Source organism: Lissotriton vulgaris, chromosome 5 (assembly GCF_964263255.1).
Source record: "Lissotriton vulgaris chromosome 5, aLisVul1.2, whole genome shotgun sequence".
Classification (NCBI taxonomy): Eukaryota; Metazoa; Chordata; class Amphibia; order Caudata; family Salamandridae; genus Lissotriton; species Lissotriton vulgaris.
This window is the reverse complement of record NC_141693.1, coordinates 129,283,292-129,309,486: the sequence shown is the minus strand read 5'-3', so window position 1 is coordinate 129,309,486 and position 26,195 is coordinate 129,283,292. Positions and strand designations below refer to the sequence as shown.

Sequence of the window (26,195 nt, the reverse complement as noted above, 5' to 3'; positions counted from 1 at the left end):
GTAAATGGGCACTTGAGAAGTTACACAAAACTGCCTTCAGTGATGGATGACAGGCTCTTGTCATGCCGCAACATGTCAACTAACAGGATGTTCTACACAATTTTCATAAATTGTGCCAGAATTCAGAGAGCTTGTTTTGTGTCCTTCCACTCAGTTTAAACTGGTTCAAGTAAACATGACAAACTTTGTGCTGTTTGGATTACACAAAAACACAGTTTTTGTGAACTATTCCCTAATAACATAGGATGACATTTTTGCAAGGATATGAGATGAACAGCTGATGCCTCCTTTTCTTTTTCAGTTCCGCTTCTCAGGAGGGGGTGATGGTGGCTCCAAAGGGCCTCAAGTTTCTGCTCAAGAGTCACAAGCGCAAGCCATCCTACAGCAGGCCAGGGTAAGATCACACTTTGAACTTACTCCCAGCAGGTGTGCTGCTGTGCATATTACCTAGAGAATAAAATGCAGAATGACATGTATTTACGTGGACACAGCTGGCCATAGTGCAGAGGGGTCACATCTGTCTCTAAGTCCAGTGTTCTCAATGTGGTTCTCAGAGCCCGGTTGCATGAAGTGTAGCAGTGACTGCCAAGGTACCCTAGGAAAGCAGGGCATAACCATGCATTCATACAGGGGTTTGTGCTTTAAAATATTCAAGTATTCCTATTTGTATGATGCTGTTGGACTTTTAAACAAATTTGTTAATTGCCACCAAAAGTTAAAATATCGTATTGCCTTTCATTGTAAATTAGTGTTGCCACTGAACTCCACACTAGGGGCCCGATGTAGGTAAATGGCATTTACCGATTCGTAAATACCGAATTTGACCAATTCGGTATTTACAAATCGGTAAATGCTATGTAGGTATTTTTACCGATTTTGTTACCGAATCTGTAACATTCGGTAATTACCGAATCGGTATTTACCGATTCGGTAATTGCCATTGATTCCTATGGGCCTTGAGGCCCATAGGAAGCAATGTCAATTATCGAATCGGTAAATACCGATTAGGTAAAATTACCGAATTTACAAGGGGGACAGGGTGTCACTTTGACACCCTGTTGCACCCCTGTTTCAGGCTTGTGTGCCATGTGACACAAATACATGCCCACAGGGCATGTATGTGTGCCATATGGCACAGGTGTGCATGCACAGATGTGCATGTACACAGGAATTCGTTATTTACCATGCAATAGTATTACATGGCAAATAACGAATTCCTAGGGGCCTGTGGCACTGTCTCCAGTGCCACCTACATATAGATTTACCAAATCGGTAAATTTACCGATTCTGTAAAATATAGGCCCCCACATCTCAATCACCAAATACCGGTTGGTAACGGCCGAAATCAGCCGTTACCAACCGGTATTTGGCGACCTACATCTGGCCCTAGTACAATTGATCCAAAGGTTTATTAAATGACACGATTCTATAAATTATATGGTTGCACACCTGTATGGATAAATCACTCGATTGCCTGACAATATCTAAAATATGAATTGCACCATGTACTGGAATACAATTAACATATTCTATTCAGGGCACACAACGCATCTAGGAATATGCATTGCTTTAAACACTAGCACACATCTGCATTTCAGAACAGAACAGAAAGTCCCAAAGGAAACTCTAGGAAAAAAAATGTGACATATAAAGAAAAAAGCAACTTTGTAGTTGTAAAGATAGCATTGGGGCAGTCCCTGCCTTGGGAGACCTGTCCTGGTCACATTGGCAGAATAACTTCTACCTCACTGATGCTGCCCAGAAAGAGGATGCTGGCCCATGGGCTCTTATTTACATCAATAGATTGCAGCAGTAGAACACACTGTTTATGAATACTGTAATTCTGGGCAGGCACATTAGCAAGGGGAGATCTTACTTGGGAACAAGTGGCAATGTAGCTTTTTAATATCTGGGCTTTTGTACTTTATTAAAAGACAATTGATAAGTTTATGAACATAATATAAAATCAGATCAAACCAACGTACAACATCTTGGCATTAGAAGGAGACACACAGGGGCTTATTTACAAGAAACGGACGCATTGGCATTGGTGCCTCAGTATCCTGTGCCTGCATGCAAAACCCTTGTGCCACCATGGATGCTCTGTATTTATAATATGGCGCAAGGATTGACAGATACGTCAGAAATTCTTATGCATCTGCCAGCGCAAAAGTCAAGTATTGCTGGAGTTGTGTCGCAAGCGTGACGCACCTCAGGCAATGTAAGGAGAGACCTATACACTGCGTAAGGTTTTGACGCAGTGGGGTCCTAGAAATGGCGCCGTGAATTCTTGTAGATTTCACGGCGTCACTTCTACAATGCTTTCTCGTGTGGGCCAACCTGCATACATTTTACCTGACGCATGTATAATGTGGCGCAGAGGTTGACAAGGTAACACATCTGCCTAGATGCATCACGTTGTGAATAGGCTACAACCTGAGGAATTGTTTACGTCGCTGCTACATCACAAAAAGTGATGCAACGGTGCCACAAAAGTATCACAAGGGGCTTGTAAATAAGCCCCACATTAGTTTCCATATCTAGGGCTTTATTTATGAGACCTTGCAATGCTTTTGGACTGCCGGTGCATCACTTTTTGTGACTCACCAGCGGCGTAAAATATTTGCTATGTTGCGCCTATTTACAAAGTGACACATCTAGGTAGATGCGTCACTTGTAAACCCCTCTGCAACATTATACCTGCTCCAGGTATAATTGTATGCAGGGTGGGCGTTACCTCGTAAAGATAAACTTGTATTAAGAAAGATGTGCCGTGATAAGGATGACGCCAGAGCTTGTGTGCCAGTACTTCTCAGTCACCAGAATAAACTGTGAATTCATGCACTTGTGGTGTGGAACAAATTGTATGGTTATAACTATACCCAAAAGATACTTTGTACTCTGATACTAAAACACTAGTACACTAGTGCGGTTGGGTCAAAATTCACTTGGTGTGCTTAATAAATATTGTTTCAACATAAATTGTTGGATGGTTGTTACTGTATGAGTATAACTTGCCAAAGAATATAAAATACAGGAATACTCTGCCATGGTAGGCATGCAAATGAAAAAAATATGATTGCAAAAAGTCAAACATTTGTCACCAAACATATTGTGCAATCATTAGCAGTGCATAGCAGCATTTGACTCACAGACATCATCGAGTGAACAAAAAGGTCTCCGGAGTTAAATAAACAAACAGTAAAGGAGAATCACTCCTTTTAGATTCACTTAGTGGTGTCCTGTAATATATTAGCCTCTCTGAAAAGAATATGTGGTTAAAGCCATAGTGGTGTTTTCTAACTGTCCATAGAAAAGCCTTAGTGGGGCCTCTACGTCTGCTAGAATTTTGACGTCCGCACTGTCAATATCTACCTTTTGAAAACTAAACCCTAAACGTTGTCTTACTTACCTAAAGAGCAATAAGATTGCCTTATTTGTTGTAAATTACTGTGTAGAGTATAATATTGCAGCCGCTAGTTTCTTATGTGTTTATTAACCTTAAATATGCTTGAATATGTGCTCCCTATACACTTAAAAAGGCAATAAATTCTTCAAGCTTTCTGTAGTAAAGTCCGACTACCACTAGGTGGTGCCTGAAGGCTACTGCCCCATCTCAGCTCACGGAAGTGCCATTGTGTGCCGTTGAAGCTTCCCCATATGGTGTATATTTGGTATTATTTCTATGTTTCTGCTGAAAATCAGAGGGGAGGCATGCAAATATGTTCAAATATAAGGGAACTGGATGATTTGCTATTCTAAATTTGCTCCTGCAAATATCTGTGGAATGTGTATTTTCTGGTAGCTTTTCGAGTTCTAAACAAGCATAGACGTTGAAAATATATGTAAGTTGAATGTGCATAAAGCAGTGACATGCTATTGCTCAGTTGAGCTTGCAGGAAAGTCGGACTGCCTCAATATACAGAACATTCAGCCTGATTCATCAAGCCGAAATGGGCTCACAAAGGGCCAGATTCTGAGAATCTGGCCCTTTGCGAGCGCTATTTTTGCATTTGGGATTCATCATCCCAAATGCAAAAATCGGTAATAGCGATTTCGCTATTTTGCGAGGAATTACATTTATGCAATTCATCATCCATTTTAAAATTGCGAATTCGCAATTTCGGCCCGCTATTTACTGCGAGTGGTAAATAGCGAAAACGTAGAAAAATGCTTTTAAAAGCATTTTTCTAAGTTGCATGTTGCACACACATATGTCCTGTGGACATGTGTGTGCACAACACCTGTTCGTATTTACTTTTAAGGGGTGCTACAGGGTGTCCATTGGACACCCCCGGCACCCTTTAAATCGCTATCTTATTTGCGATTAGCAAATTGCTAATCGCAAATAAGGAATACTCCCCATTCATTCCTATGGGCCTTTTGGCCCATAGGAATGAATGGGGAGTTATTCCTTATTTGCGATTAGCAATTTGCTAATCGCAAATAAGGAATATGTAGGAATCGCTTTTGTTTTTGCGATTCCTACATGAATGCCGTTTTGCGAGTCTGGAATAGCGATTCCTTATGAATCGCTATTTCAAACTCGCAAAACGGCACTATGATGAATCAGGCTGATTGTCCAGGGATAGCCCCTCTCCAATCACATAGAAGTGCTGGAAGCTCCAACTTGGAAAAGAGGCCAATCCACAGCATTTCTGTGTGAAAAATTGCCCTTTGGCTCATTTAAAAAAAAAAAAAACTAATTCATCGGCTGTATTTTTCTCGGTATAAGAATTGGGTGAAGAAGCAGAGCAAATGACCGAAATCCCTAAACATAGACCTTCCTCTCTCACTGAGATACAAATATTTAAGATATTTCATCAGAAACATGTTGAACTTTAAAATTGTGTGGCCTCGACGCTTGCCAGAAAAGCATTCAGCAGTGAGAGCCAAACATTTGTCTGGGCGTGGGCTGGAGCTTTGGCTGCTGAGGATAAGGCCCTCAGCAGGTTTCCCAAAAGAACAAGCACATACATTACATGCATAGTGAAAGTACTAAATGTTCCTTTTCTCTTGCAGTTGGCGCTGAGGGGGCCTTCTGGTCCAATGGGTCTAACTGGAAGGCCGGGTCAATTGGTAAGTCATCAAAGAATATGATTTAGTATGATTGAACAACTTTTCTTAGCCTACTCTTGAAACAGATGAATGTTCCATAGAATAAAACTTGATGCCCATCAAATGAGCATTAAAGGCATTGGTGATACTGGTTAGATGTCTGCAAAAACCAGTTGATGGACAGAATGCAGAACAATGTCATACATTCAGCCCAGTACAGAGATCTGGGCCTAAATCCATCGTTCTTTTGCACTCCACACCACCCCAGTTCAGACATGGCCATATGCAAATCCGTCTGACCCTGTGCCTCATGGAAACAGTCCAGCCCGAAATGCCAAGCCATGCCTTCCCTGGACCGGAAATAAGATTCCAAGGACCGGTTTCTGGCATTCCAGCCGTCTTCTGTCAGCTGGTTTTTGGATAGTGCCTGCTGATCTACGTGCGCATCTGAACAGAAATGTCCCATCATCTCAACAAATTGCTCGTGCTTTAAAATTATTCAACTGTAGTGAGTGCAAAGGTTCACATGTTGCTGCCACTTAGGAAGTCCATGGGCCTAAATAGCAAAATAAATATTTGTGTTTGTATTCAGAACCATTAGGTTTCACAATTGCATCAATGTAGGTGTATAAATACCAGACATGCAACAACCTTCCAATGGTACCTCTAAAAACCTGCAGCAGTGAAAGGTTACTAGAATTGATAATGGAAAAGTTTTGTGAATTCATTTTACACATGCATTTGTAACCAGTTGCCTGTATGCAAACCAGCTGCACATATGCAAAAACACCTTTGCATAAGTGTGATTGCTTTTTTCTTTTTCAACTGTGAAAATATATTTCCCTGTTATGAAACGTCTTCCCCTATATGCAACCTCCCCCCATATTCTAATTAGAAATTGGCAGACCAGGAGGGATTCCAGCCCCATCATTAGTGTGGTTTCCCAGCTCTATACAGAAAATGGAGCCTTCTCTGGTTCCGCTGAGAGTAACGCTTGACCTATTAGTCTGTCCGCCACAAGACCTCTTTGTCAGTGAAGGTCATCCCACCCTATTGATGGTGGGACTAATGTCACTCATTTACTCTGGCAATGTCTGAAAATCGAGGCTTGTTGGACTTGGCCAGGAAAGGTTTTAAATGGCCCCTATATCTGTGAAAAAGCTCCCAGGAAAAAGCAAACTCCCACTTTGGGGGTTTGTTGTCTCTGAGCAAAAGCAGTTTGCATAAACACACCACCTTGTCAGCAAACTTCACAGATGCCAAGGGAGTCACCTTGGCCTTTTCTCTTACCATTAACGAGAGATTCCCGCCAAGCATGTGAAGTTGTGTAAATACAGTCAGGGGAGGGGTGGCCCTCACTGTTTAGGGGGGTGGAATTCATCAGGAACCAGTTTCTGCATTGATATTCGCAATCTTTCCAGTGCATTCGGGCAAAGCACCCACACCCTACTCTTTGTAGCACATATACTCAGTTACAACTTTACACCATATTTGGGTAATATTGTGCTTGACTAAATCGATGTACAAGTGCCACTTTGTGAACTACTTGCACTCGTAAATCTAGCCACTGTATGTCCTTTGTCTGTTGTACATGTATGACTGGTGCAAGATGTGTAATGTAGCAGAATTTACAGAAATGCTAAATTTGAGTTTATCCCAGCAAACAAGGAGATTGCAGATCCACTACTTGCAACATTGCTTATGAGTACAAAGAAAGGGGACACCGTCAATAAGCCTAGGCTTCCTCCCACTTACTTTCCACCCCTGAATCTCTAGATATCCTCCTTCCACCACCACTTCTGATGTAAAGTATTGGTTGAAACTAACCTTTAACAGGATGTGAAAGGTGAAGAGAAGCAGTAGTTTCTTAGAAGGATAGTGTTCATAGAAGAAGAAATTGCAGACGTGCGATGAATGTGATTGTGAGAAGTTGGCTAACTTTTCTGGAAAGGAAACCGTTAAGAGTTATGGGAGGTGGTGCTGGTAGGGAGAAGATGTATTAATACAACAATCCTGCTGCAGCCCTGTGTTTGTAGATACAGATTTTCACAGTGGTCTATGATGATTCAAGGGATCATCCACTGAGTGGAGGAGCACTCTATTAAAAATGCAACAGGACACCAGTGAGTTCATCCTTTTTCCTCTGTGTCTTATTGATCACTGTACTATCTCGCTAACCATTGTTCAATTCTTCACCCTAGGGTCCTCCAGGTGCTACAGGCTTAAAGGGGGAATCCGGAGATCTGGGTCCTCAGGTTTGTACGACAATAAATTCAGTGTTTCTTTGACTCAATAAAATGTTTTAGACTGATTTGGATTAACACTTTGCGCAGTGATGGCAGCATAGGAAGGCCATCCAGATGTGAGTTGTATTAATGAACCAATCAGGATTTGTAAAGAGCGGCTGCTTGACCAGTGAGGTTTTCAAGGCGCTGTTGTATCATGCCGCGGGATCACGCTTCCTGTTCCTATTGGTTGATCAACCAGATCTTGAGGTCTTTTCTGAACTGCTGGGTATAGGTAAAACACAAGTATTAGTAATAAAGACATTTGATATATTATAGGTATGAGCCATCTCCTGTGATACTGCATAATTACTTTACTTTATAAAGTCTTTAAATGTCACTCCTAAGGAATCTATCAGCTAAAAGGGGCCTCTCAAGTGCACAAGAAGATGTGATATCTGATACTTTGAGCAGTCTACAGATAGGCATTTTTCTGCTGTACTCACTACAAAGTCTAAAGAGAGCTTGAGGAGATAGCATTGCAGGAGAACAACCTATATACTACTTTAAGTCACCAGTTTAGTCCTAATTGCAGCAAAATAACATTATTAAGCAAAAAGGCATGAGATCCCAATGCCAATACAAGCAATCCTAGTGAGGAAATATTTCATTTTTAAAGTACCTCCTGACATGACCATCTTTTGCCAGTCGAAATTTATACTGGTGATTAAGTGCCCAATCCACTTTTAGAATTATTTTGTTCATTAAAACATATCATTTAACAGGTGATAAGGATTGCTGAACCCATAATGTAGTCTTGCTACAAAGGCATCAAACAGACCATACATTGTCTACAGATATATAAGTGATGGAATTGCTTTTAATTCCCTTCCTGTGTCCTTGAGAGTCCTTTTGTGTCGTGTGTTTTCTGTGCAGAGGTTGCTCAATGCCTAATCTACATTTATTATGACAATATCATTTCTAATATTCCACTAACACATTTCTCATAGTAAGACCTACAATGGCCCATAATTATTTTTCCATTAATTCCATTAGGTCTTCCTCAGGAATAAAGGATATTTGTCTCTGTTACCTTAGAAAATGATTCTCAAAATTAATGAGCAGTACTTCTCAAGGTTTACATTTCGATAAGTTCACCCCTTTATGGTATACTTCTAAAGATCAACTTCTCAAAATCTCTATATTCATGTAGCATACCCCTCTAGATCAAATACTCTCTAGCTCCTTAGAAACATTTTCTCAATATTACTTAGACTATATCTCCCTTACAGTATCAAACATCAACTGAATAAAAAAATACATCAATCCTCTTGCCATTCAATTCTGCAAACTACCCCAAGAGTTGTAAGTCTAACAATGAAAACAGAAATAAACTGGGCGCTCTATGTGGCTCAAAGGAAAGTCCTTCCGTCAATTTTTAAACCCTGTGATGAGAGTTCTAGAGACTGAAAGATCCTCCTAGAGCTTGTTACATGCTTTGCCGATACAAAAGCCAGATGTTGTATGGAGAAGACCCTGTTAACTAATCTCAAATTCCTTTTTTCAGGGTCCGCGAGGTCCTCAAGGCTCCCCAGGACCATCTGGAAAGCCAGGTCGCAGGGTAAGTGCTTACACATTTCATATCCTGTCAAAATGGTATGCTGATCTTTGTGAAATATTGAATACGTATAGTGATAGATATATGGTCTCTGTATCAATAGACTTTTCCTAATGGCTCTATGACTGTGTGCGTTGAGAGAAGACTAGTCCTGCTGCAATAAATTAAACTTGGTAATTTGGAATAATGCATCCCTTATCATCAAGTCAGATATCTAATCTGTGCAGCATAACATTCATGCTTACATGAAGAAAATCAAAATAAGAGAATACAAAACCACACCCATAACAATTTCAAATTTCCATCTGTAATGTGCCTGTCTAATTATAATTTTATGGGAAGTAGGGCAAATGTATATGTTTTGTACTTCTATTCACAAAGCTCAACTCATAGAGACTCAACAGCTGTGTATAAACTTATGACATATCGGATTACATTATTTTTTGATTTAATTAATAATGACCGGTTTGGTTGATTGTCTGTCCTTATTGAATCCATGGAAACTACATTTCTCAATGGAGGTCAGTCTCAACTACTAGAGTGCTAACTTGTGTAGCTCTTACAATAAATATGAAATCATAAAAAGTTTAGCCTATACCATGACATAGTCTACTTCTTGTTATGGTAAGTTTAAAAGTGATTGAACCACTCCTCTTAAAAATATACCTGTTTTTATTTGACTGTCTTGCCGCCTATCTTTTTCTTGTATTTGTTTACATGTTAGTCTGTATGTTTTCATCAAATCTTTTTGCTATGTATATAGCTATCATTCAGGAGGCCCACTTCTAAAAGAGAATACAATTACACACAAGTCCACATTGATCTGTTTGCTAAGCACAATAGAAGTAGTTCACAATATGCAGATTAATTAGTAGGGTGTCAGTTCTAGTTGAGGGCTCAAAATCTCTTTTCTTGACCACTGGATCATAACGGACTCTATTCTTAATATTTATTTGAATAATAGCAATTAATGTGGCATTCATTAGGCCAAAGGTCACACTGTGATATTAAAAATGATGGTATAAGGAGTTATAATGTGTCACTACATTCGCTGTTCTCTTCTGGAAGAAGTGGACGTGCCAAATCAGCAGGACCTTTAGAGTTGGAAGCTCTTTAGTGATGAGCATGTACCATTCAACTAACCTTTATTTTCTTCTGTTTCAGGGCCGAGCAGGGAGTGATGGAGCCAGAGGGATGCCAGGCCAGACAGGACCAAAGGTATACTTGCACAATACATGCCAGATTTTCATTGAGGTAGCATCGTCCTTGGAAGTATGAGCAAGATCTCCAGGCATGATTTCTAAATATAGAGGTTGCAAAAATGCTCCCAAATAGGACCGTCTTTGGTCCAATGGGTATCCAAACTCCTGCCTTTGGAAACATCCCTTTCATAATAATGTTCACTTTAAAATGTCCCTATATGCATATTGTACTACTTTGCCTCACTGTTTATCCTCATTGTTTCAGTGAAAGATTCCCGAGAACAGCAATTACTAAAAAATACTAAGATCGTTTTTATTTTTTGTTGGTTCCTCAAACTGACAAAGCTACAGTCTGACGTAGGTCCTTTAAAAACTAAAAAAAAAGTAGTGAAATTGCCCCCTCCATAAGCACTGAACAGTCATTATTTAGACAGATCCAGTGTCAAGTGTCAACCTCCCTACATTAAAGAAGCAATGACTTTGCCAGCAATCATCCATTTTACTGAGGTTTTAGTACTGACTTCAGTTCTTGTCTAGGCATTGCCAATTTAAAAACACAGGTCACTGAGATACAAGGATTCAGTAATCTGGCCACAGGCTGTGGTTAGGGCCTTTGTCTCCATTTTCCATTGTGGAGAACTCAAGCACTAAAACACATTTCCTCCTGTCTTTGATTTCACGAATGACATTTTAAACACATTTTCTAATCAATGCCAATTAGTTTTAGTGTTGTTGACATCTTCCATTGATAGTTGGCATTAATGGACATGTTATTGCTAAGGGCTCAGCAATAAGCGGACAGGTGTTTCTAACTTTCAGTAGCTGTTCCAAACTTGTGCAATATGAATGACGTTTCATTAACCACATACCCTACTTCAGAACACCTCTCCTTTGCAGAATGTTATGTTTGAAATGGCAATATCTCCAATATGTTGTTTACATTTGGTTTGGTCTGCCCCTTAAATGTTCCTTTACTCCTGTTGCTTTTAAGTGAAAAGATGCCTATTGTAAATTGATAACATAAAATAAAAAAATGTCAAGCTCCCTAAGATTACAAATTAGGATAAACTGCTTATTCTTTTTGAAATAGTGAGAAGGATAAAATGCCATGTTCAGGCTCGTCCATCAAATAAAGTAAAGTGCAGCTTGACCACAATGAATTACCTTATCAAATTGTTTTTCACCCACCCACCACTCCCCCATCTCCCACAGCAGTAAATCAATTATTGGACTTGATTGCTTCAAAGAATTATATTGACTAAATGTTTTTGTGCAGTCCTGCTCTGATCACATCATGAATCCTAACTTGAAGAGTTACCTACACGGGAGCTACTGCAGGCTTTTAACTTCTTGAAACCTTAAAAATGGTAGGTAGCACATTAAAGAGAGCTACATGTAACTTTAATAAAAGCCTGGCCGCTGTGGTGCTAGGTGGACATTTAAAGGTTAACGAGGAACCTGGATTTTGCAAATAGTCACACAGACTATTGTTCTAAAGAAAGGATGTCCAACAATGGACCTCTAGTGTGGAATCCATGTAAAATAACAAGATATCTTTCTATGGTACATTTACAAAATATGATTGCAAGTAGAACCTAGAATGGATACAGCCCTTCGGGGACTACATTGGATTATCCTCTTCTAAAGCATTTTTATTTTAGGGAGAAAGAGTTTAAATCTTGTTATGGCATCTAACTCCTATTTAAAGCCAGAGGATGACACTACCATTTTGTTTCAGTGTCTGATATAATAATTTCAGGTGTAAAACACAAATAAAACACAGCACTTATGAACTAGGCATTGGATAGGCATCTAAAATTAATATACAAATCCCCACCAAAGACATAATTGATAACTGTGTGTATAAACTGTGCATGGTGCTTAGTTACTCATCCTATATTAAAGGGTTTTGCTTTATTTTCATAGAAGTGGTGATGAAACAATGACTCTATAATCACTTTGATCCATTATTTTCTTCCATAGGGCGACCGAGGTTTTGATGGGCTAGCAGGATTGCCTGGTGAAAAGGGACATCGTGTAAGTTCTTTCAGTGATGCAATGTACTCAACAATCGTAACATTATGCTATCAGATTCCTACATTTCAGTTTTGTGGAGCTCCCTGCATGCAAAGCCTGTAATATGCTTTATACAATATTTTAGACATTATAGAGTATCTGGATCTAATGGATTTATTTATTCAAATGTTTATTTGAAGAGAGTACTCTACGGGGGTGCATTTTGTTTATAACAGAATGAAGTAGATACACTTTAAAATTTCATAGAACTAGATATAACAACCAAATACGTTGTGGGTGAAGAGAATACTCAATAAAGTTGAAGGGATAAAAGAGAGGGCACAGAAGAGATACTTGATATGGATCCTTAGTTGAATGTACATTAATGGCTAGAGGAGAGAAGTCTTAGATTAGTGATTGTTTCTAGAGAAAAGCTGTATATGCAGCATTTTGGTGCAAACATATAATTTAAAAAAGATGCATAGATGGTGGGCGCGTTTGAGTCTCCTCAAGGGTTACTCAAAGAAGAAATGGAAGAACACACAAAAATCTGCGTTTTTTGAATAGATAATAAACTCACCTCCATTGATTGTTTGGCTGAAAGATGAATGGAGACCTCCTTCGTATGAGACAGAGCCTGATACTGTACACTAATACCGGCCCTGGAATCCAGAGAAACTTATTTGCTCACACAAGACTCAACTCCTAAATCACACAACAGGAACATCAACAGTTTCATCCACCTCCAAAAATCACATTGAGATCTGTGTGATCCGGAAAAAGGGATCAACTTTGAGAGTCAGTATGACTTTGAAAAGAGGATCAACAAGAACAGGCAGATTTGACTTAACTCGCAAAAAATAATCAAGCTCCTTATGGAGATCAACCACAAAAGAAGAATCAAAGTCAACATCTGTGCAAGTCCTTGTTTTGAAAGCAGGACCAGACACTGTGACTGTCAGGATTCTCAGCCCAGAAACACTGAAAATAAAATAATCTGATGTGTGACTCATAAATAAGGATCCTGCTCAAGGGCACAATACCAAAACCCCCCAAAGTATTTTTTTCCTTAAAAATAAAAGGAGGCTAGTATAGACACTGAATTTTCCATTAAAGCTATGCCACAGTTTGGTGTCAGACAACAATAAATACATATTAACAACACAAGTGAGCAATCACCATCATCTTCTCTACTGTCAATGTATCCTCCACATAAAAATGATAGGGAACTACTTTTGGGGAAACCATTGCGATTTTTCAATTCTAAAAAACACAAATAACAAGGATTCTTTGACGCTCTACCACCTCAAAAGGATACAGATTCAAAGGACAATTTGCAGGATCATCTTGAGGGAGAACAGGGGGCAAATATCAGGGGATGTGAGACCAAGAAGACTCGGATGCAGGCGTGTTTAGGGCATCACCTCCATCACCTCCCATAATATTATACAGGAAGCTGGTTTTTGGCATGACGTCACTATGCAGGTTAAAGAAAAGGGAAGGATTTTCTTACAGAGACCCACTCTCACAAAGAGAAAACAAATCTGTACTCCCCAAGTTTGAAAACAGTGCTTAAATCTACAAATGAATACCTAAAAGATTGTTTAAAAACTAGGATCATCACATTAAGGGTTGAAATAGGACGGATAGCTGGCTATGAAGGCCCTGTTTACATCTGAGGCCGTGTCCCATCAGACTCATAGGGCCTCATTTACAATCCCATTGCATCACTGGTGCATCACTTTTTTTGGTATATCGGCGGTGCAATGGGCTTTCCCATGTGTACAAGGCCATGTAAAGTCACCCTGCGTGACTTTTTATGACCTTGTAAATATGGGCCCCTTTCCCACATTACTCTGCGTGAAAGGGGAGTTCCATTGGTGTTGCTGTGGGTGTTCCCAAGCAACATCCATGGAACTTTATGCAATCCCAGATTTACAACATTTTGTCAAACTGGGAATGTATCAGAATTCTTAGGGATGGTGTAATGAGAACAAATACTTTGATTTGTCCTCGTTCTTTCCTCTTTCTATGCATGCATCATTCTGGAGCGTGCATAGAAAGAGGAAAATGTAGTTAATGATTGTTTTTGTACAGGAAGGTATCTCATGCACAAAAACAATGATCCCAGCAGCGGAGGCACCCTTGCAAAATGACCAACGGGGGATAGTGCATGCCAGCCAATTCTGCTGCCTGGCACGGGAAAGCACAGGGATGCGTTGTATTGTTGTTAATACGACACATCCATGTGCTTGGAAAATGATGCAGCATGGTGCAGCTAAATGGCTTGCGGCACCGCACCAGTTTCTTGAAGATGAGGCCCATAGTTTGTAAGTGTGCTCTGTCACAAGATAATGCAATGGCCCTCCTCCTGATAAAAAAGGGCAAACACCTTGGTTTGGCGGATAACAGAGGAGCAGGCTAGGACTCTCAGTTTAAACCTGACGTTCAACAAGACCTTTTTATGTTCTTTTTGATAGCATTCTTTTATCTGGTCATAAAGTATATTGGATAATTGAAAACATTTAAAAAGACACAGAAGCTTCAAAATCCATGGGGGGCCTTGCAACAATTTTCCAATTGATATCCAGTACAAAAGCAAACTATTGGCTGAAGACAGCCTTTTCAGACATCTACACTATTCCAGCAGCAGGAACATGAAACTTGTTTTGCCAGAGCCCTCAGTACAGCTTAGTACATTTTCAAGGATATTCCTAATGAAGACGCAGAGATACCCAAAGGAAAGGAGCCTCTGAAAATAAACATTGACAATATTCATGTGCCCCCTCCAATTAAAAAAGAGTTGTCATGTGCCTATTAATGTTCTACCCTACTAAATAGTGAGAAATAATGTAAGATTATTGAGTGCTTTCAACTGTGCATCAAATTCAAAACTGTGCCACACAACCAATCACCTTGAAATCACCACAAAGACCAGTATGCACCAACTACCAATTCTACTAGAACATGTGCTAATATTAAGGGGTAAAAGAGGAACTTCCCCTCTCTGAAAGAGGAAAAGGATTGTTTCAATATACTTTATTATACCAACTAAGGACAGAACACTACGCACCCTGGATTTAAGCCTCATGAACAAACACATAAGGGCTTAGCTTAGCGTGTTACAATGACAAGAATGTAAGAGCTCATTCCACTCCTACTGGACAGAGACTTCATAGATACATTTGATCTAACGTACACTTATTTCTATATTCCGATTTATCCAGATATAAATTGTATCAAAGATTCATGATAAGTGGTGAGCATCATCTGTTCAAATCTCTGCCCTTCAGCATATAGTCTGAATCTATAGTTTACCAAATGTCCTGTGGTGGAGACTGCATATAGACATAGACTCTGGATGTGCATCCAAACCCGTGTGAATGACTGAGGAGAGTACAACGCAGAAATTCCAAAGTCACTCATAGGAAATAACATCATTGTTGCACAGTCTGTACTTTTTTTCTCACAGTGGCAATCAATTTGGTGATTGTAAAAGCTTATTTAATAACACTGAGAGTTGTTGCATTTCAGAATCTGACTCATATTGACGAGATGTTATAGCAACTGAAAGAGGAAAAGATGATAGAGCTGCAGGGATTCATGATTTCTAACATTGTGTTGGTGGATATTGACTTCAGGTATTGTCTTACTCAAAACACTAATGAGGTGATCTAGTGTTGTTACTGCCAGTAAAGGAACAAAATTACAGGACAGATCTTTAGTGGCTGAAAGGCCACAGTTGACCATCAGTACAGCCTCATTGCGTCAGGGTTTGGGGTGCATACAAGAGGGTTAGAAAGTACAGAGATAGTTGACTATACCACACACTGTCCAACACATCAACCTATTGTAGTTGACAACCGCCATGTACGACAAATAAAAAAGGAGGCACTCACCCCTTCCTGCTGTCCAAGATGGCTCAGTGGATTTGGAATTGAGCTCAAACTCATCATGCAACCGCCTAGCAGAGCACCCGTTGGGAGTCGAGTAACTTTGCGGATCTGAAAACATGAGGAGACCTATGTTTGGGAAATGAACCCAAGGGCCAGATCTACTAAGAACTTGCCTTGTCTTTACATGATGGAAGTCATCACAAGGCAAAGCAGCAGGCCCTTAAATTGGATTTGCAAAGCCTTGCAGGACTTTGTAAAGAAATGTAACTGAATGCAGTGACGTGAACTATTTTATTTATTTATTTATTTTGAAAGTTTTATATAGCGCAAACAAGATCTTTGCAGATATCAGAGCGCTTTACAAAGCATAGAATAACACCAGGAGAGTGAATAACAGGCCATTAGGTACAGCGTAGTTGTAGGTATAGGTGGGGTGGGGTATGTACATGGGGGAGCATAGTAAAACAGGTACATCAATAATGCAGATAGTAAAAATAGGCGTAAGCATAGACAGTCTGGTAATTCAATAATGCAAGTAATACGAATAATCGAGGGATCGTATATAATACAGATTGGTGCAGAGACTTTAAAAATCTGTTAATAGATCAAGTGTATTTAGCCATGAGGATAGCTTTTACTTCTTTCCTAAAAAGTGTGATGGAGGGGATGAGTCTAGTTTCAGGAGGGAGTGAGTTCCAGATCCTGGGTTAAGCTTACATTTTGCTTACATTTTGCTTTCCTACATTTTGTTGTGGTAGGCGTCCCATGGGTAGCATTCCCATGCATCCATATATGACATTTGATGTAATCCCAAATTAACTAAGGGCAGTAAATGTGGGATTGTGCTATAATAGTGTGTCTTCCACAGAGAGGAGTAATGCAGAGAAATATATTTATTTCTCCTTGTTATTTGCTCTTTTCATAGGTGCTGCATTCTGCAGCACACCTAGAATGAGGAATATGCCTCTAAGGATTGTTTTGGTCCTACCCATCACGCAGTCGCCCGTGTACCATGGTGCAAGGTTGCCTGAGTTGGCGCTAGGCAGCCACAAGTGTGCCAGTGCAAGGAGAGAGCTGAAGTGTGCCATATCATTGTAAATTTGGAGCAGTTCAGCTCTCTCCCTTTCACGCAACACAGGGCAGCACAGCACAGCAACTTCCCTTGTTTCACTGCATTGTGTGAAATCTTGGTACATGTGCTTCGTTGTGTCCTAGAAGGGTCGTAATGGAATCTTCTCTTCTTGGAAGGGGTCCTAAGTGGACTCTTTACCCTTTGCAAAATAGTTACTGCCCCAACTTTAGAGTCAGTAACACATCCATGGTTCGCCATCATAACTGCTGCTGTAACCATTGATACATTCCTTTCTGAATCATAAATAGGAGGGTGATAACCCTTTCATGCCGCTCCTATTTTCAACTCGGGAAGAATCGCAATCTGGAAAACAAATCTCCCTCATGTCAATAAAGAAAAGACCTTCTGCATTTATGCAAACCCTGTATTTTGCGAATTGCAGAGTTTGTAATTGCAAAAGGGTGTTGTACATCTGGCCTAAAGTACCTTCAAATTATTTCTTTTAGTCCCATCTTCACAAAAAATGCTTTTTGATTTGGGGACCACTGAAAAGGAGCTCCGTTTGGAGACGGTCACTTGCCCACAATAGTAGTTTGTTCCATAACGGAGTGTTCACAAACCAGATAATTTCAGTGAAATAACTGCTGAAGACCTGATGAGTTGATGCAGGGCAGTGCTTAATTGGTGTAGTCATTGCTAACTGTAGGCACCAACACTCATTTATGGGGACAGAGGCTGATTTTTAATTCCCACACTGTGTTCCAGGACAAGAGAAACACAGACACTGCAGGAAGAGGGAGAAAGCGAAAGATAGGTAGACTGGACAAAGAGATGAAAAATAACCTTCAAAAGTGAGATACGGGTACAGGACACTCAGAGTGGTGAGAGAAGGAACTAAGGTGGAATCAAGGCTAGGCAGCCCTGGCAATTAGCATCTTCACCATTGATCAGCACAGGCGGTTGACTCCAAAAACCTTTGGCACATTTATTTCTTTTTTAAATTCACCAAAAAGCAGCTGTCACACACAGGCAGATTCTACTGGCTTCAACCTGGCTTTGGCGCCTGTCCTCCTCCCCATCACATATTCCCTGCTTTTAACTTTCAGAAGTGTTGATTAATGCCAGGTGGCACCATGATATTTTCTCACTGTGAGCAGAACAGTTCAGCGCCTTGGTACCCTCACCGGGGATTAGCCGCGCTCTACAAATTTACATAACATAACAACATAGCATTGAAACCTGGGCACCTGCTGTTGAGGTAGAGCTGTGGAGGAAGGAGCTCTGTGTTCCAGAGTCGCACAGCCGGAAACACTAGCACATGTTGTTGGAGTTATTTTTCCCTGACTGAAAGCACCCAAAAGAAAATCCTACTTTTGAATTAATTTGAGAAAGTTTTTGCTGGGGACACTGAAGCGTGTGAAACTTGGGATGTATTATTACTGCAAGGATGCCAAACGACTGCCCAATAAATATATGAAACGTGTGTGACATTCTATTATCTACATAGATCATTCACTTTTGTAAAAAGTCCTTTTGAAGTAATAATGTTAACATCCTCCTCTCTGGAACGAATTTATTAATTTATTTTTAATTATTTACATATTGCATTCAAAATCGATACAACCCTATCTAGGAATTAATAGTGCAAAAAAAAAATGCAACAGGATACCAGACAAATTAGCAGAACAACTAGGTTTTCAGCAATTTGTGGATAGAAAGTAGCAACTTCTTGTTCTGGATGCACAAGGGTAATTAATGCATTCCAGAGTCTGACTCCCAGGACAGAACATCTCAAATCACTGCGTGATTTGCATCTTGTTCCTGGAGCTTTTAGGACCAGGCTTGCAGCACCATGGAAACAAAGGGCCAGATGTACTACTGTTCTGATGGCAAAAAGTATTTGTAATTTCAGATTAGTCTTTAGAGCCCAGGGGCAAGATGTAAGAAGCATTTTTGCTGTCCCCTTTGGGAATGTTGTAAAAAAATATTTTTTTAAGAGTAGGCAGTAGTTTGGTGAAACACAGTGTATTCGTAAACAAGTTAGTTTAACTTTTCATTTTTGTTTTTATGAAACAGATCCCGTTTTCCTTTAAGGAAAAAGGGTTGCATAAAAAAATGCTTTATTTAAAAGCAATTACAGACATAGCGGTCTCCTGACTCAGTATGAACTCATCCCTGTGATGGCTGCAATTCCTACTGGGTCATAATATGCGATCAAACTCATAAATATTAATAAGGAAAGACGAATTGTGACCCAGTAGAAATCAGTAATTTGCAAACCGACCAATTAGTACATAGGTTTGTTCACAAATTACCACACTGGCCACAAAAATACTGGTCACACATTGAGGCAGTATTTTACGACCAGTTCTTAGTACATCTGGCCCCAGAAACATATTTTGCAAACCTCCCTCTGTACTAGTAGGTCTGTTTGCAAAACAAGAAATCTGAGTGGGTGGCAGTTTTGACCTTCCTAATCAATATTAATTAGATTGGTTGCAAATTGCTACTCATTCAGATTGTTTAGATTCAACGGTACGGTGGCCTGTAAGGGTTAGCAGACCTGCATCCCAGTGACTGGGTTTGATGAAAAAGTTTCTTTTAATGCAATTAAATTTCCATAAAGGAAGCAGGGCTGCTTTTTTGAGTTTTCATTTTTCAAATGAGCAATTCAATTCACAAAATTAACAAAGAGAAAAGCGCAAATGGAACCCCTTCGCTTTTGTGAATAAGTTACCTCCCAAACTTGGGAGTCAATAACTTTTCAATGGATTGCAATCAGAATTTCAATCGCTAGCCATTAATACCTCAGGGTATGACTCACAAATTTGAATGAATGGCTACAATATTCGATATACAGTTGCAAATCCAGGTTAGGAGTTGCAAAACTTTACTAACTCATAAAATGGTGTTTGTGTACGAGCAAAGACTTTTATATGGTCCCAAACATGGAATTGTCGGGCCCGATTCACAGAACTAACTTAAGACAAAATCCTAAACTTACTACCATTTTGGTATTACACAGAAGGCACTTACTCATTTTGGTATTCACAGAAGTTAGTAGTCCTAATTTTAGGACTCCTAAATGCCTTCTGTGAATACCGAAAGTCTTAAAGTTACGATTTTTCTCAGTTTAGTAGTAGTAAAGTTAGGACTCCTGACTTTAGGACTCTTAAATGCCTTCTGTGAATACTGAAAGTCTTTAAGTTAGGATTTTTCTGAGTTTAGGAGTAGTAAAGTTAGGACTCCTAACTTTAGGACTCCTAAATGCCTTCTGTGAATACCTAAAGTCTTAAAGTTAGGATTTGTCTCAGTTTAGGAGTCCTAAAGTTAGGAGTCCTTACTTTACTACTCCTAAACTGAGAAAAATCCTAATTTTGAGACTTTGTGTATTCACAGAAGGCATTTAGGATTCCTAAAGTTAGGACTACTAACATCTGTGAATACCGAAATGAGTAAGTGCCTTCTGTGAATACCAAAATGAGTAAGTGCCTCCTGTGAATACCAAAATGGTAGTAAGTTTAGGATTTTTTCTTAAGGCAGTTCTGTGACTCGGGGCCTTGGTGTCTGCGAGTGAATTTTTTTTACATACATCTGGTCCACTGTTGCTTATTTTTTTCCCAAGGTTTCAAGATGTCTTATCTTGTAGACATATATAAATCATTGGTTCTTAATTTTAATATTGATCCTGGCTGTAACAGGTAACCATGTAAAAGTACATTTAGTAGAGTACATAAGACCAGAGTTTACACTTTTTGAATTCTTTAAAGATATATCCTTTGGCATAATGTACAGATCACAACTCCACTTTTATTGGCATATCACAAACCAGGTCATCCATGTCACTGCTCCTATGAAAATTGTTGCCTCCAACAAGTGACCGATGCCATGACTCACATCCAGATGAGAGAGGTGCAACAAATATTCTCAAGAAAGCACTATGAAATTCTGAAAGAAGAAAAAATGGCGAAGACAATAAAATGGCTCTTATTGCAGCTCCTCAGAATGAGGCACAGATGAGCGCAAATAGAAAAGATGTAACTCATACGGCTCTTCTGGCTGGCTAGCTCATATTGGGTTACACAGGCTGGAGTACCAGCTCTACTTCTGTGTATTTGCCTATAGGATTCATGACTTAAGTTGACCTGAGTGCCTTTTGCAGTGTGACTCTGGTGCAGTAGACGCAGCAGCACAAGTTTCAGCATTAACAATGCTGTTGTAAATTTAGTAAGCTACACTATAGACGTTTCATCCATTCTCTACCGTTCAGATGGATCGCTAGTGCTTTTGCCATTGTGCACTCCTTGAGAGTGCATACCGGATTATAGAGAACTTCTGAACCTGGATTGCAGGAGTGCTAGTTTAGACCTAAAGATGGGGGTGTGCACTCATTGTTATCCACATGAAAGTCTTCATGAATCAAATGCTTCGCTGATAGTAAAACACAGTCATGAATTCTTAGGTCCATCACTGCCATATGGACCAGAGTTATGTGCTGTACCTTCTGTCAGCTCTACAAGTCACAAAAGTAGTGTCAAAGGTGTTACACATGATATAGGGCCACTTGGCTCCGTATCTGACTCTACTTTTTAGGCGATGTACTTTTTAGGCGATGTTGTGTAAAAAGGCATATGAAATCTCCAGTACCACCTTTACCAACATTTGAAGCAGAAAATGGGCGTGATTTAGACATTGATTGTAATGAAAAATCCTCCCTTGTTTTCTGGGAGGAAAAGCTAAATCCAGAGGAGAATGCGATGGTTGAATGCACTTCATCATACTAACCAGGTTTGTCAGAGAATCCACCAGTAGATTTCCCTTCAGATGTTGCAGTTCCTCCAGAAATTGGAGGGCTCTTCAATAACTCCATTTCTAAACCAGAAGCGCTATTTGTGTGGGCCACATGTCTGATGGAGAATTTAAGCAAATATAAAAACAAACCAAAGTGCCAAAGAGTCAAGATTAGACAACACACCTCTAAACCACTGAGATATCCAGAAAAACACCTTCAGATCAGTTCCATAGCTTTCAGACACTTGCCACTGAGGAAGGAAGTGATAAAGAAGTGAACATTTCCTGTGTTTACTTGGATCTCAAAGATAATGTCTTATTGGAAATTGAAAAACAGGAGGTGTACAGAATTCAATCTATTTCTGTAACTTGAAGCACATATTCTCAATGCTCTTGTATTTATAAATACCATGTTGTACATGTACATGTCCAGGAAAGGCCTTATACTTGTTTAAAGTACCTACTTTTTAAAATGTTAACATATATGCCAAGCTTTGATCTATTCTACAAAGGCTATTTCTAATGATGTACCTCAATGCGAGAAAACCAGGCTACTAGAGAAGGGCTAGAGTAAAACGCATGCACATATTTACATGTGAAATTAGAGGGAGGTTTGATTTATCTTCTCAATATGATCACTTTGTACTGGAGGGTAAAATATTAATACAAGAGCATTGGATGCTGCTAGATGTTCCGGATCACCACTGACGTTTCTCATGTGGATACCTTGAAAGGCTGGCATGGATCTAACCCTTTTGGTCAACCTTTGGGCACTAGTGCATTCAAGAGTTTAAATGATTGGTATAGACTGCGTGCCTGAGAATATACGTGGTACTTGACGTAACCAGTAAATATGGTCATATTTATATGAACATGTATTTGCACCAGAAAAAGCAGTATGCCTTTATGTCAGATCTTCAGAGTCTGGGGCTTCAGCCCCTCTTCAGTTGCATTTGTTATAAGGCAACAGCCCAGTGGCCATTTCCAGATCTATCACCCAACTGCCGTAGTCGTCTTGTTAGTAGGCCAGTGTACATTTAGTAACTCTTGCTTCTTTTTTTCCAGGGAGAACCTGGGCCTTCAGGTCCACCAGGCGGATCAGGAGAGGATGGTGAGAGGGTGAGTACGATCAACTGCACAGAATAGGGTGCCAAATGTTTCCTAGGTACTTATTTCTACACATGCCAATACACTTGTGGTCAAGTGATCCAGTTTCTCTCAAAACTGTGGAAAACAGAATTGCAAGTGGTGCAGTGTTCTCACACCAGGTAGATATTCTCTGGTGCGGTAGTCACATATTTTGTGCTGGGGAAAAATTCTCCATGTCATACCAGGTGGACATTTTCCTTTGTAAAATGCCCAGAATTATGAACTCTCCTGTGGTAATTGAAGTGGATACACTAATTACCCAATGTTATTCCCCTTTGTATAGGGAACAGGACGGGATCAACTTGAGGTCCAGGACATGCTATTACTGGATATTGGTAAAATTAGTGCAGTTTTCTCACCCCCTAACACCAGGCCACTGGTACTGAAGGCCTCTGCAGCTTATTTGTGCCTGAAACATAATTTGTTTTTCATTTATTTATTCATAGTCATAGTAGACAGGACTCCATTCTTTAATGCACCATTATCATCCTGCCAAACTCTTTCCTAATGATCACCTTGTTACGATCAACTTCTAAATAGCCATGATCGTGCATTTCACTACTGGTAGGTAATGTAAAGCACATCATAGTGTTCCACCTCCAATGGTTCTCCTGTCCTCAACTGCTAAAGAATTACTCACTTCATGAAACAGAGACATTGAAGACTACGGTGGCCATTGAGAAGTTGACAGATCCAGGAAATTTGTTGTAAAATAGCGGATGTACTGCACTCCCAACCTCACAGATCCTCTACCTAACTTAGTGATGGAGGAATTGCTGAGTTTCTGTAGCTCGGAATCAGCTGTCTGCAGGGTCAGACGTGATCCACTGGCAGAGCCAAACTGGCCATAGCAGGCACCGAGCATTTTTCTGATGGACCAGAAGAGTGGGGGGCCTATTTTGAAGCAGTGGGGGCATTTTTGCTACTGGAGGCCAGTATCTGCCCTCTGTAACAAAAGCGCAGCATCAGTGTTTCCATGTTTCCCACCAACACCATTGTTAAATTAAACATGTTAAATGTGCAAATTCATGTTTGCACCCTATTTCTGTAAGTAGAAATATCCACCTAACTTAAGGTCTGCAGGTGTAAATGTGGACATCTACAACAATTGAATATTTCCAGGAGAGTTTATTTGAATCGTCATGAATTGGTGAGAAGTTGGGAATGCTCTCCAAACCTTGGAGTAATGCAATGGGACAAATCCTAAGACTTTAAAAACGTTTGCTTTGTGAATTGTAGCCCCATCACACTGTACATTGAGCTATTGGCATGTAACATAGCCACACTTCACACAACTATCACATCGGTAATATAACACTGCACCACATCAATCATTAAAAGACCATTAGAAAGGTTATTTCATTTTAATTAATGTATCATATTTGATCTTACTTTTAGATAGCTCATTGGTGTAAGTGGCAGTATAACACATAAAATGCAGAAACCTATATCAACCATATTAACTGTATATATCATTAGATGCCTTCGCTGCCATTTTTCTGACTGCCTCTGTGCTACCATGGTCACAATCATCACTATTTAGGAGTAAATTGTTTTTATTCTCTACCTGCAGGGTGACGATGGAGAGGTTGGACCAAGAGGATTACCTGGTGAACCTGTAAGTCCTTTTGAATACAATTATGCTTACATGGGTAACATGATCTCAGCTACTGGAGGAGGGGTCATTCAGATGGAGGATGCTATCTGACTACTATATGCTTCTTAACATTTATATCAAGATGCAGGCTTCAGACATACATCTCTACATGCATCTCTACAGACCTACCGCTTTCCCCACACCATGGTCCTCTGACACTCAAATGTAATGTAGCATCAAAAGACTATTGATATATTTAGATGCCATTGTTTTCTAATTTATGCTAGAAATGAATGCTCGAAATCGACAAATGCTAATGGCCTAGACTGTATAAGGCACTGTATCAATTTGAGGTTTAGTTTGATGCTTTCTTGGGAGCAACTTATGCTGGATGAATGATGGTCTTCGATGGACGCCAGCGTAAGTGTGAAATGAATTGAGAGCTCTTTAAGACTGGTGGGCTAGCCTTACTTGTGTATTCTGTGTTTACTGGGTGGTTAGTTTTCAGACATGTGTAGTACTTAGCACAATTTTATTTCTTCTGCTGGCATACTTTTTGCTCTGAATGACTGGTGCATGTTCTATAGATCTGTTCCATGTTCTTCAGCTGATGCTCGCTTCACCTCTCATGAGAAACGAATATATCTAAGCAATGACCAAATATAATTTATTCAAAAGGAGCATTAGGGTAAATTGTTCACTCCTAATAATAATAAGTGTGAGGAGAGATATGTGACCATACACGACCAGCCCTTGGCCACTAGCAGGCTAAATCTTCTCCTTTGTAAGTCTTTGTAAAACAGTAGAATAAACACCAAATAGCCAGATGTATGGACCAGGTCACCTCCTGCCATCACAGTGTGGATATTGTACATGCTAGCCTCCACATCCTTATAATAGATTGGAGAAGTCATTGTCAAATATTAAAAACCCCACGGAAACAAACTGTAGAAATTTTATGATCACTCAGTAAGGTTAAAATCAGTGGCTGCTCCTGAGTCGGACATAAATCACTGTCTAGATTTACTTGCAACTAGTGATTGAAGTTAGCGAGCCAACCAACCCTACAGGGGTTTGTTGAGATTCAAACACTGGCTGAATATTGACCATGTTTAGAGAAAGCTCAAACAATCATGATGAAAAATTTTCAAAATGTTTTGTGACTTCATATTTCACTTGTACCATTGTCAACCTTTCATTTTCCCAACCTATGTAGAATGGACAGGATGGGAAATGACTAAACAGATACCACAATCTTTTTTATTGATTTTACAAGACATACACGTCACGAAAGGCCAACAAACCAGGAAACTGAAAACAATGAAAAAAAAGGTTGAAGCAAAAGCAGATACCTGCACAGATCACCCCACCCCACCTACATTCTTGCAAAATGAAACATAGTATGCCCGGAAACGAAATCACCCCGATATCACAATTTTAGTCCTTAGATTGGAGAGATATCCCTTGGGTAATATGTATTACAGGCTAAGACATCAGAGCTTCTTGAAGTCATAGTTCTGAAAGAAGATATTTTTTTCACAAGGCTCCTATTTTACAGATGATGTATTTCA

The 26,195-nt window shown here is 39.8% G+C and overlaps 1 protein-coding gene across 2 annotated transcripts in view; it reads left to right on the top strand.

Moving 5' to 3' along the window:
- The window catches only part of COL5A1 (collagen type V alpha 1 chain), a 473,296-nt gene that overhangs the window by 280,092 nt on the left and 167,009 nt on the right, over positions 1 to 26,195 (top strand). For both annotated transcript variants that reach the window (XM_086921052.1, XM_086921051.1), the window contains exons 13-20: positions 302 to 394; positions 5,023 to 5,079; positions 7,260 to 7,313; positions 8,851 to 8,904; positions 10,066 to 10,119; positions 12,087 to 12,140; positions 22,944 to 22,997; positions 24,601 to 24,645. In XM_086921052.1, coding sequence (XP_086777178.1) covers positions 302 to 394; positions 5,023 to 5,079; positions 7,260 to 7,313; positions 8,851 to 8,904; positions 10,066 to 10,119; positions 12,087 to 12,140; positions 22,944 to 22,997; positions 24,601 to 24,645 — 465 coding nt within the window. The remainder of the gene's footprint in view (positions 1 to 301; positions 395 to 5,022; positions 5,080 to 7,259; positions 7,314 to 8,850; positions 8,905 to 10,065; positions 10,120 to 12,086; positions 12,141 to 22,943; positions 22,998 to 24,600; positions 24,646 to 26,195) is intronic.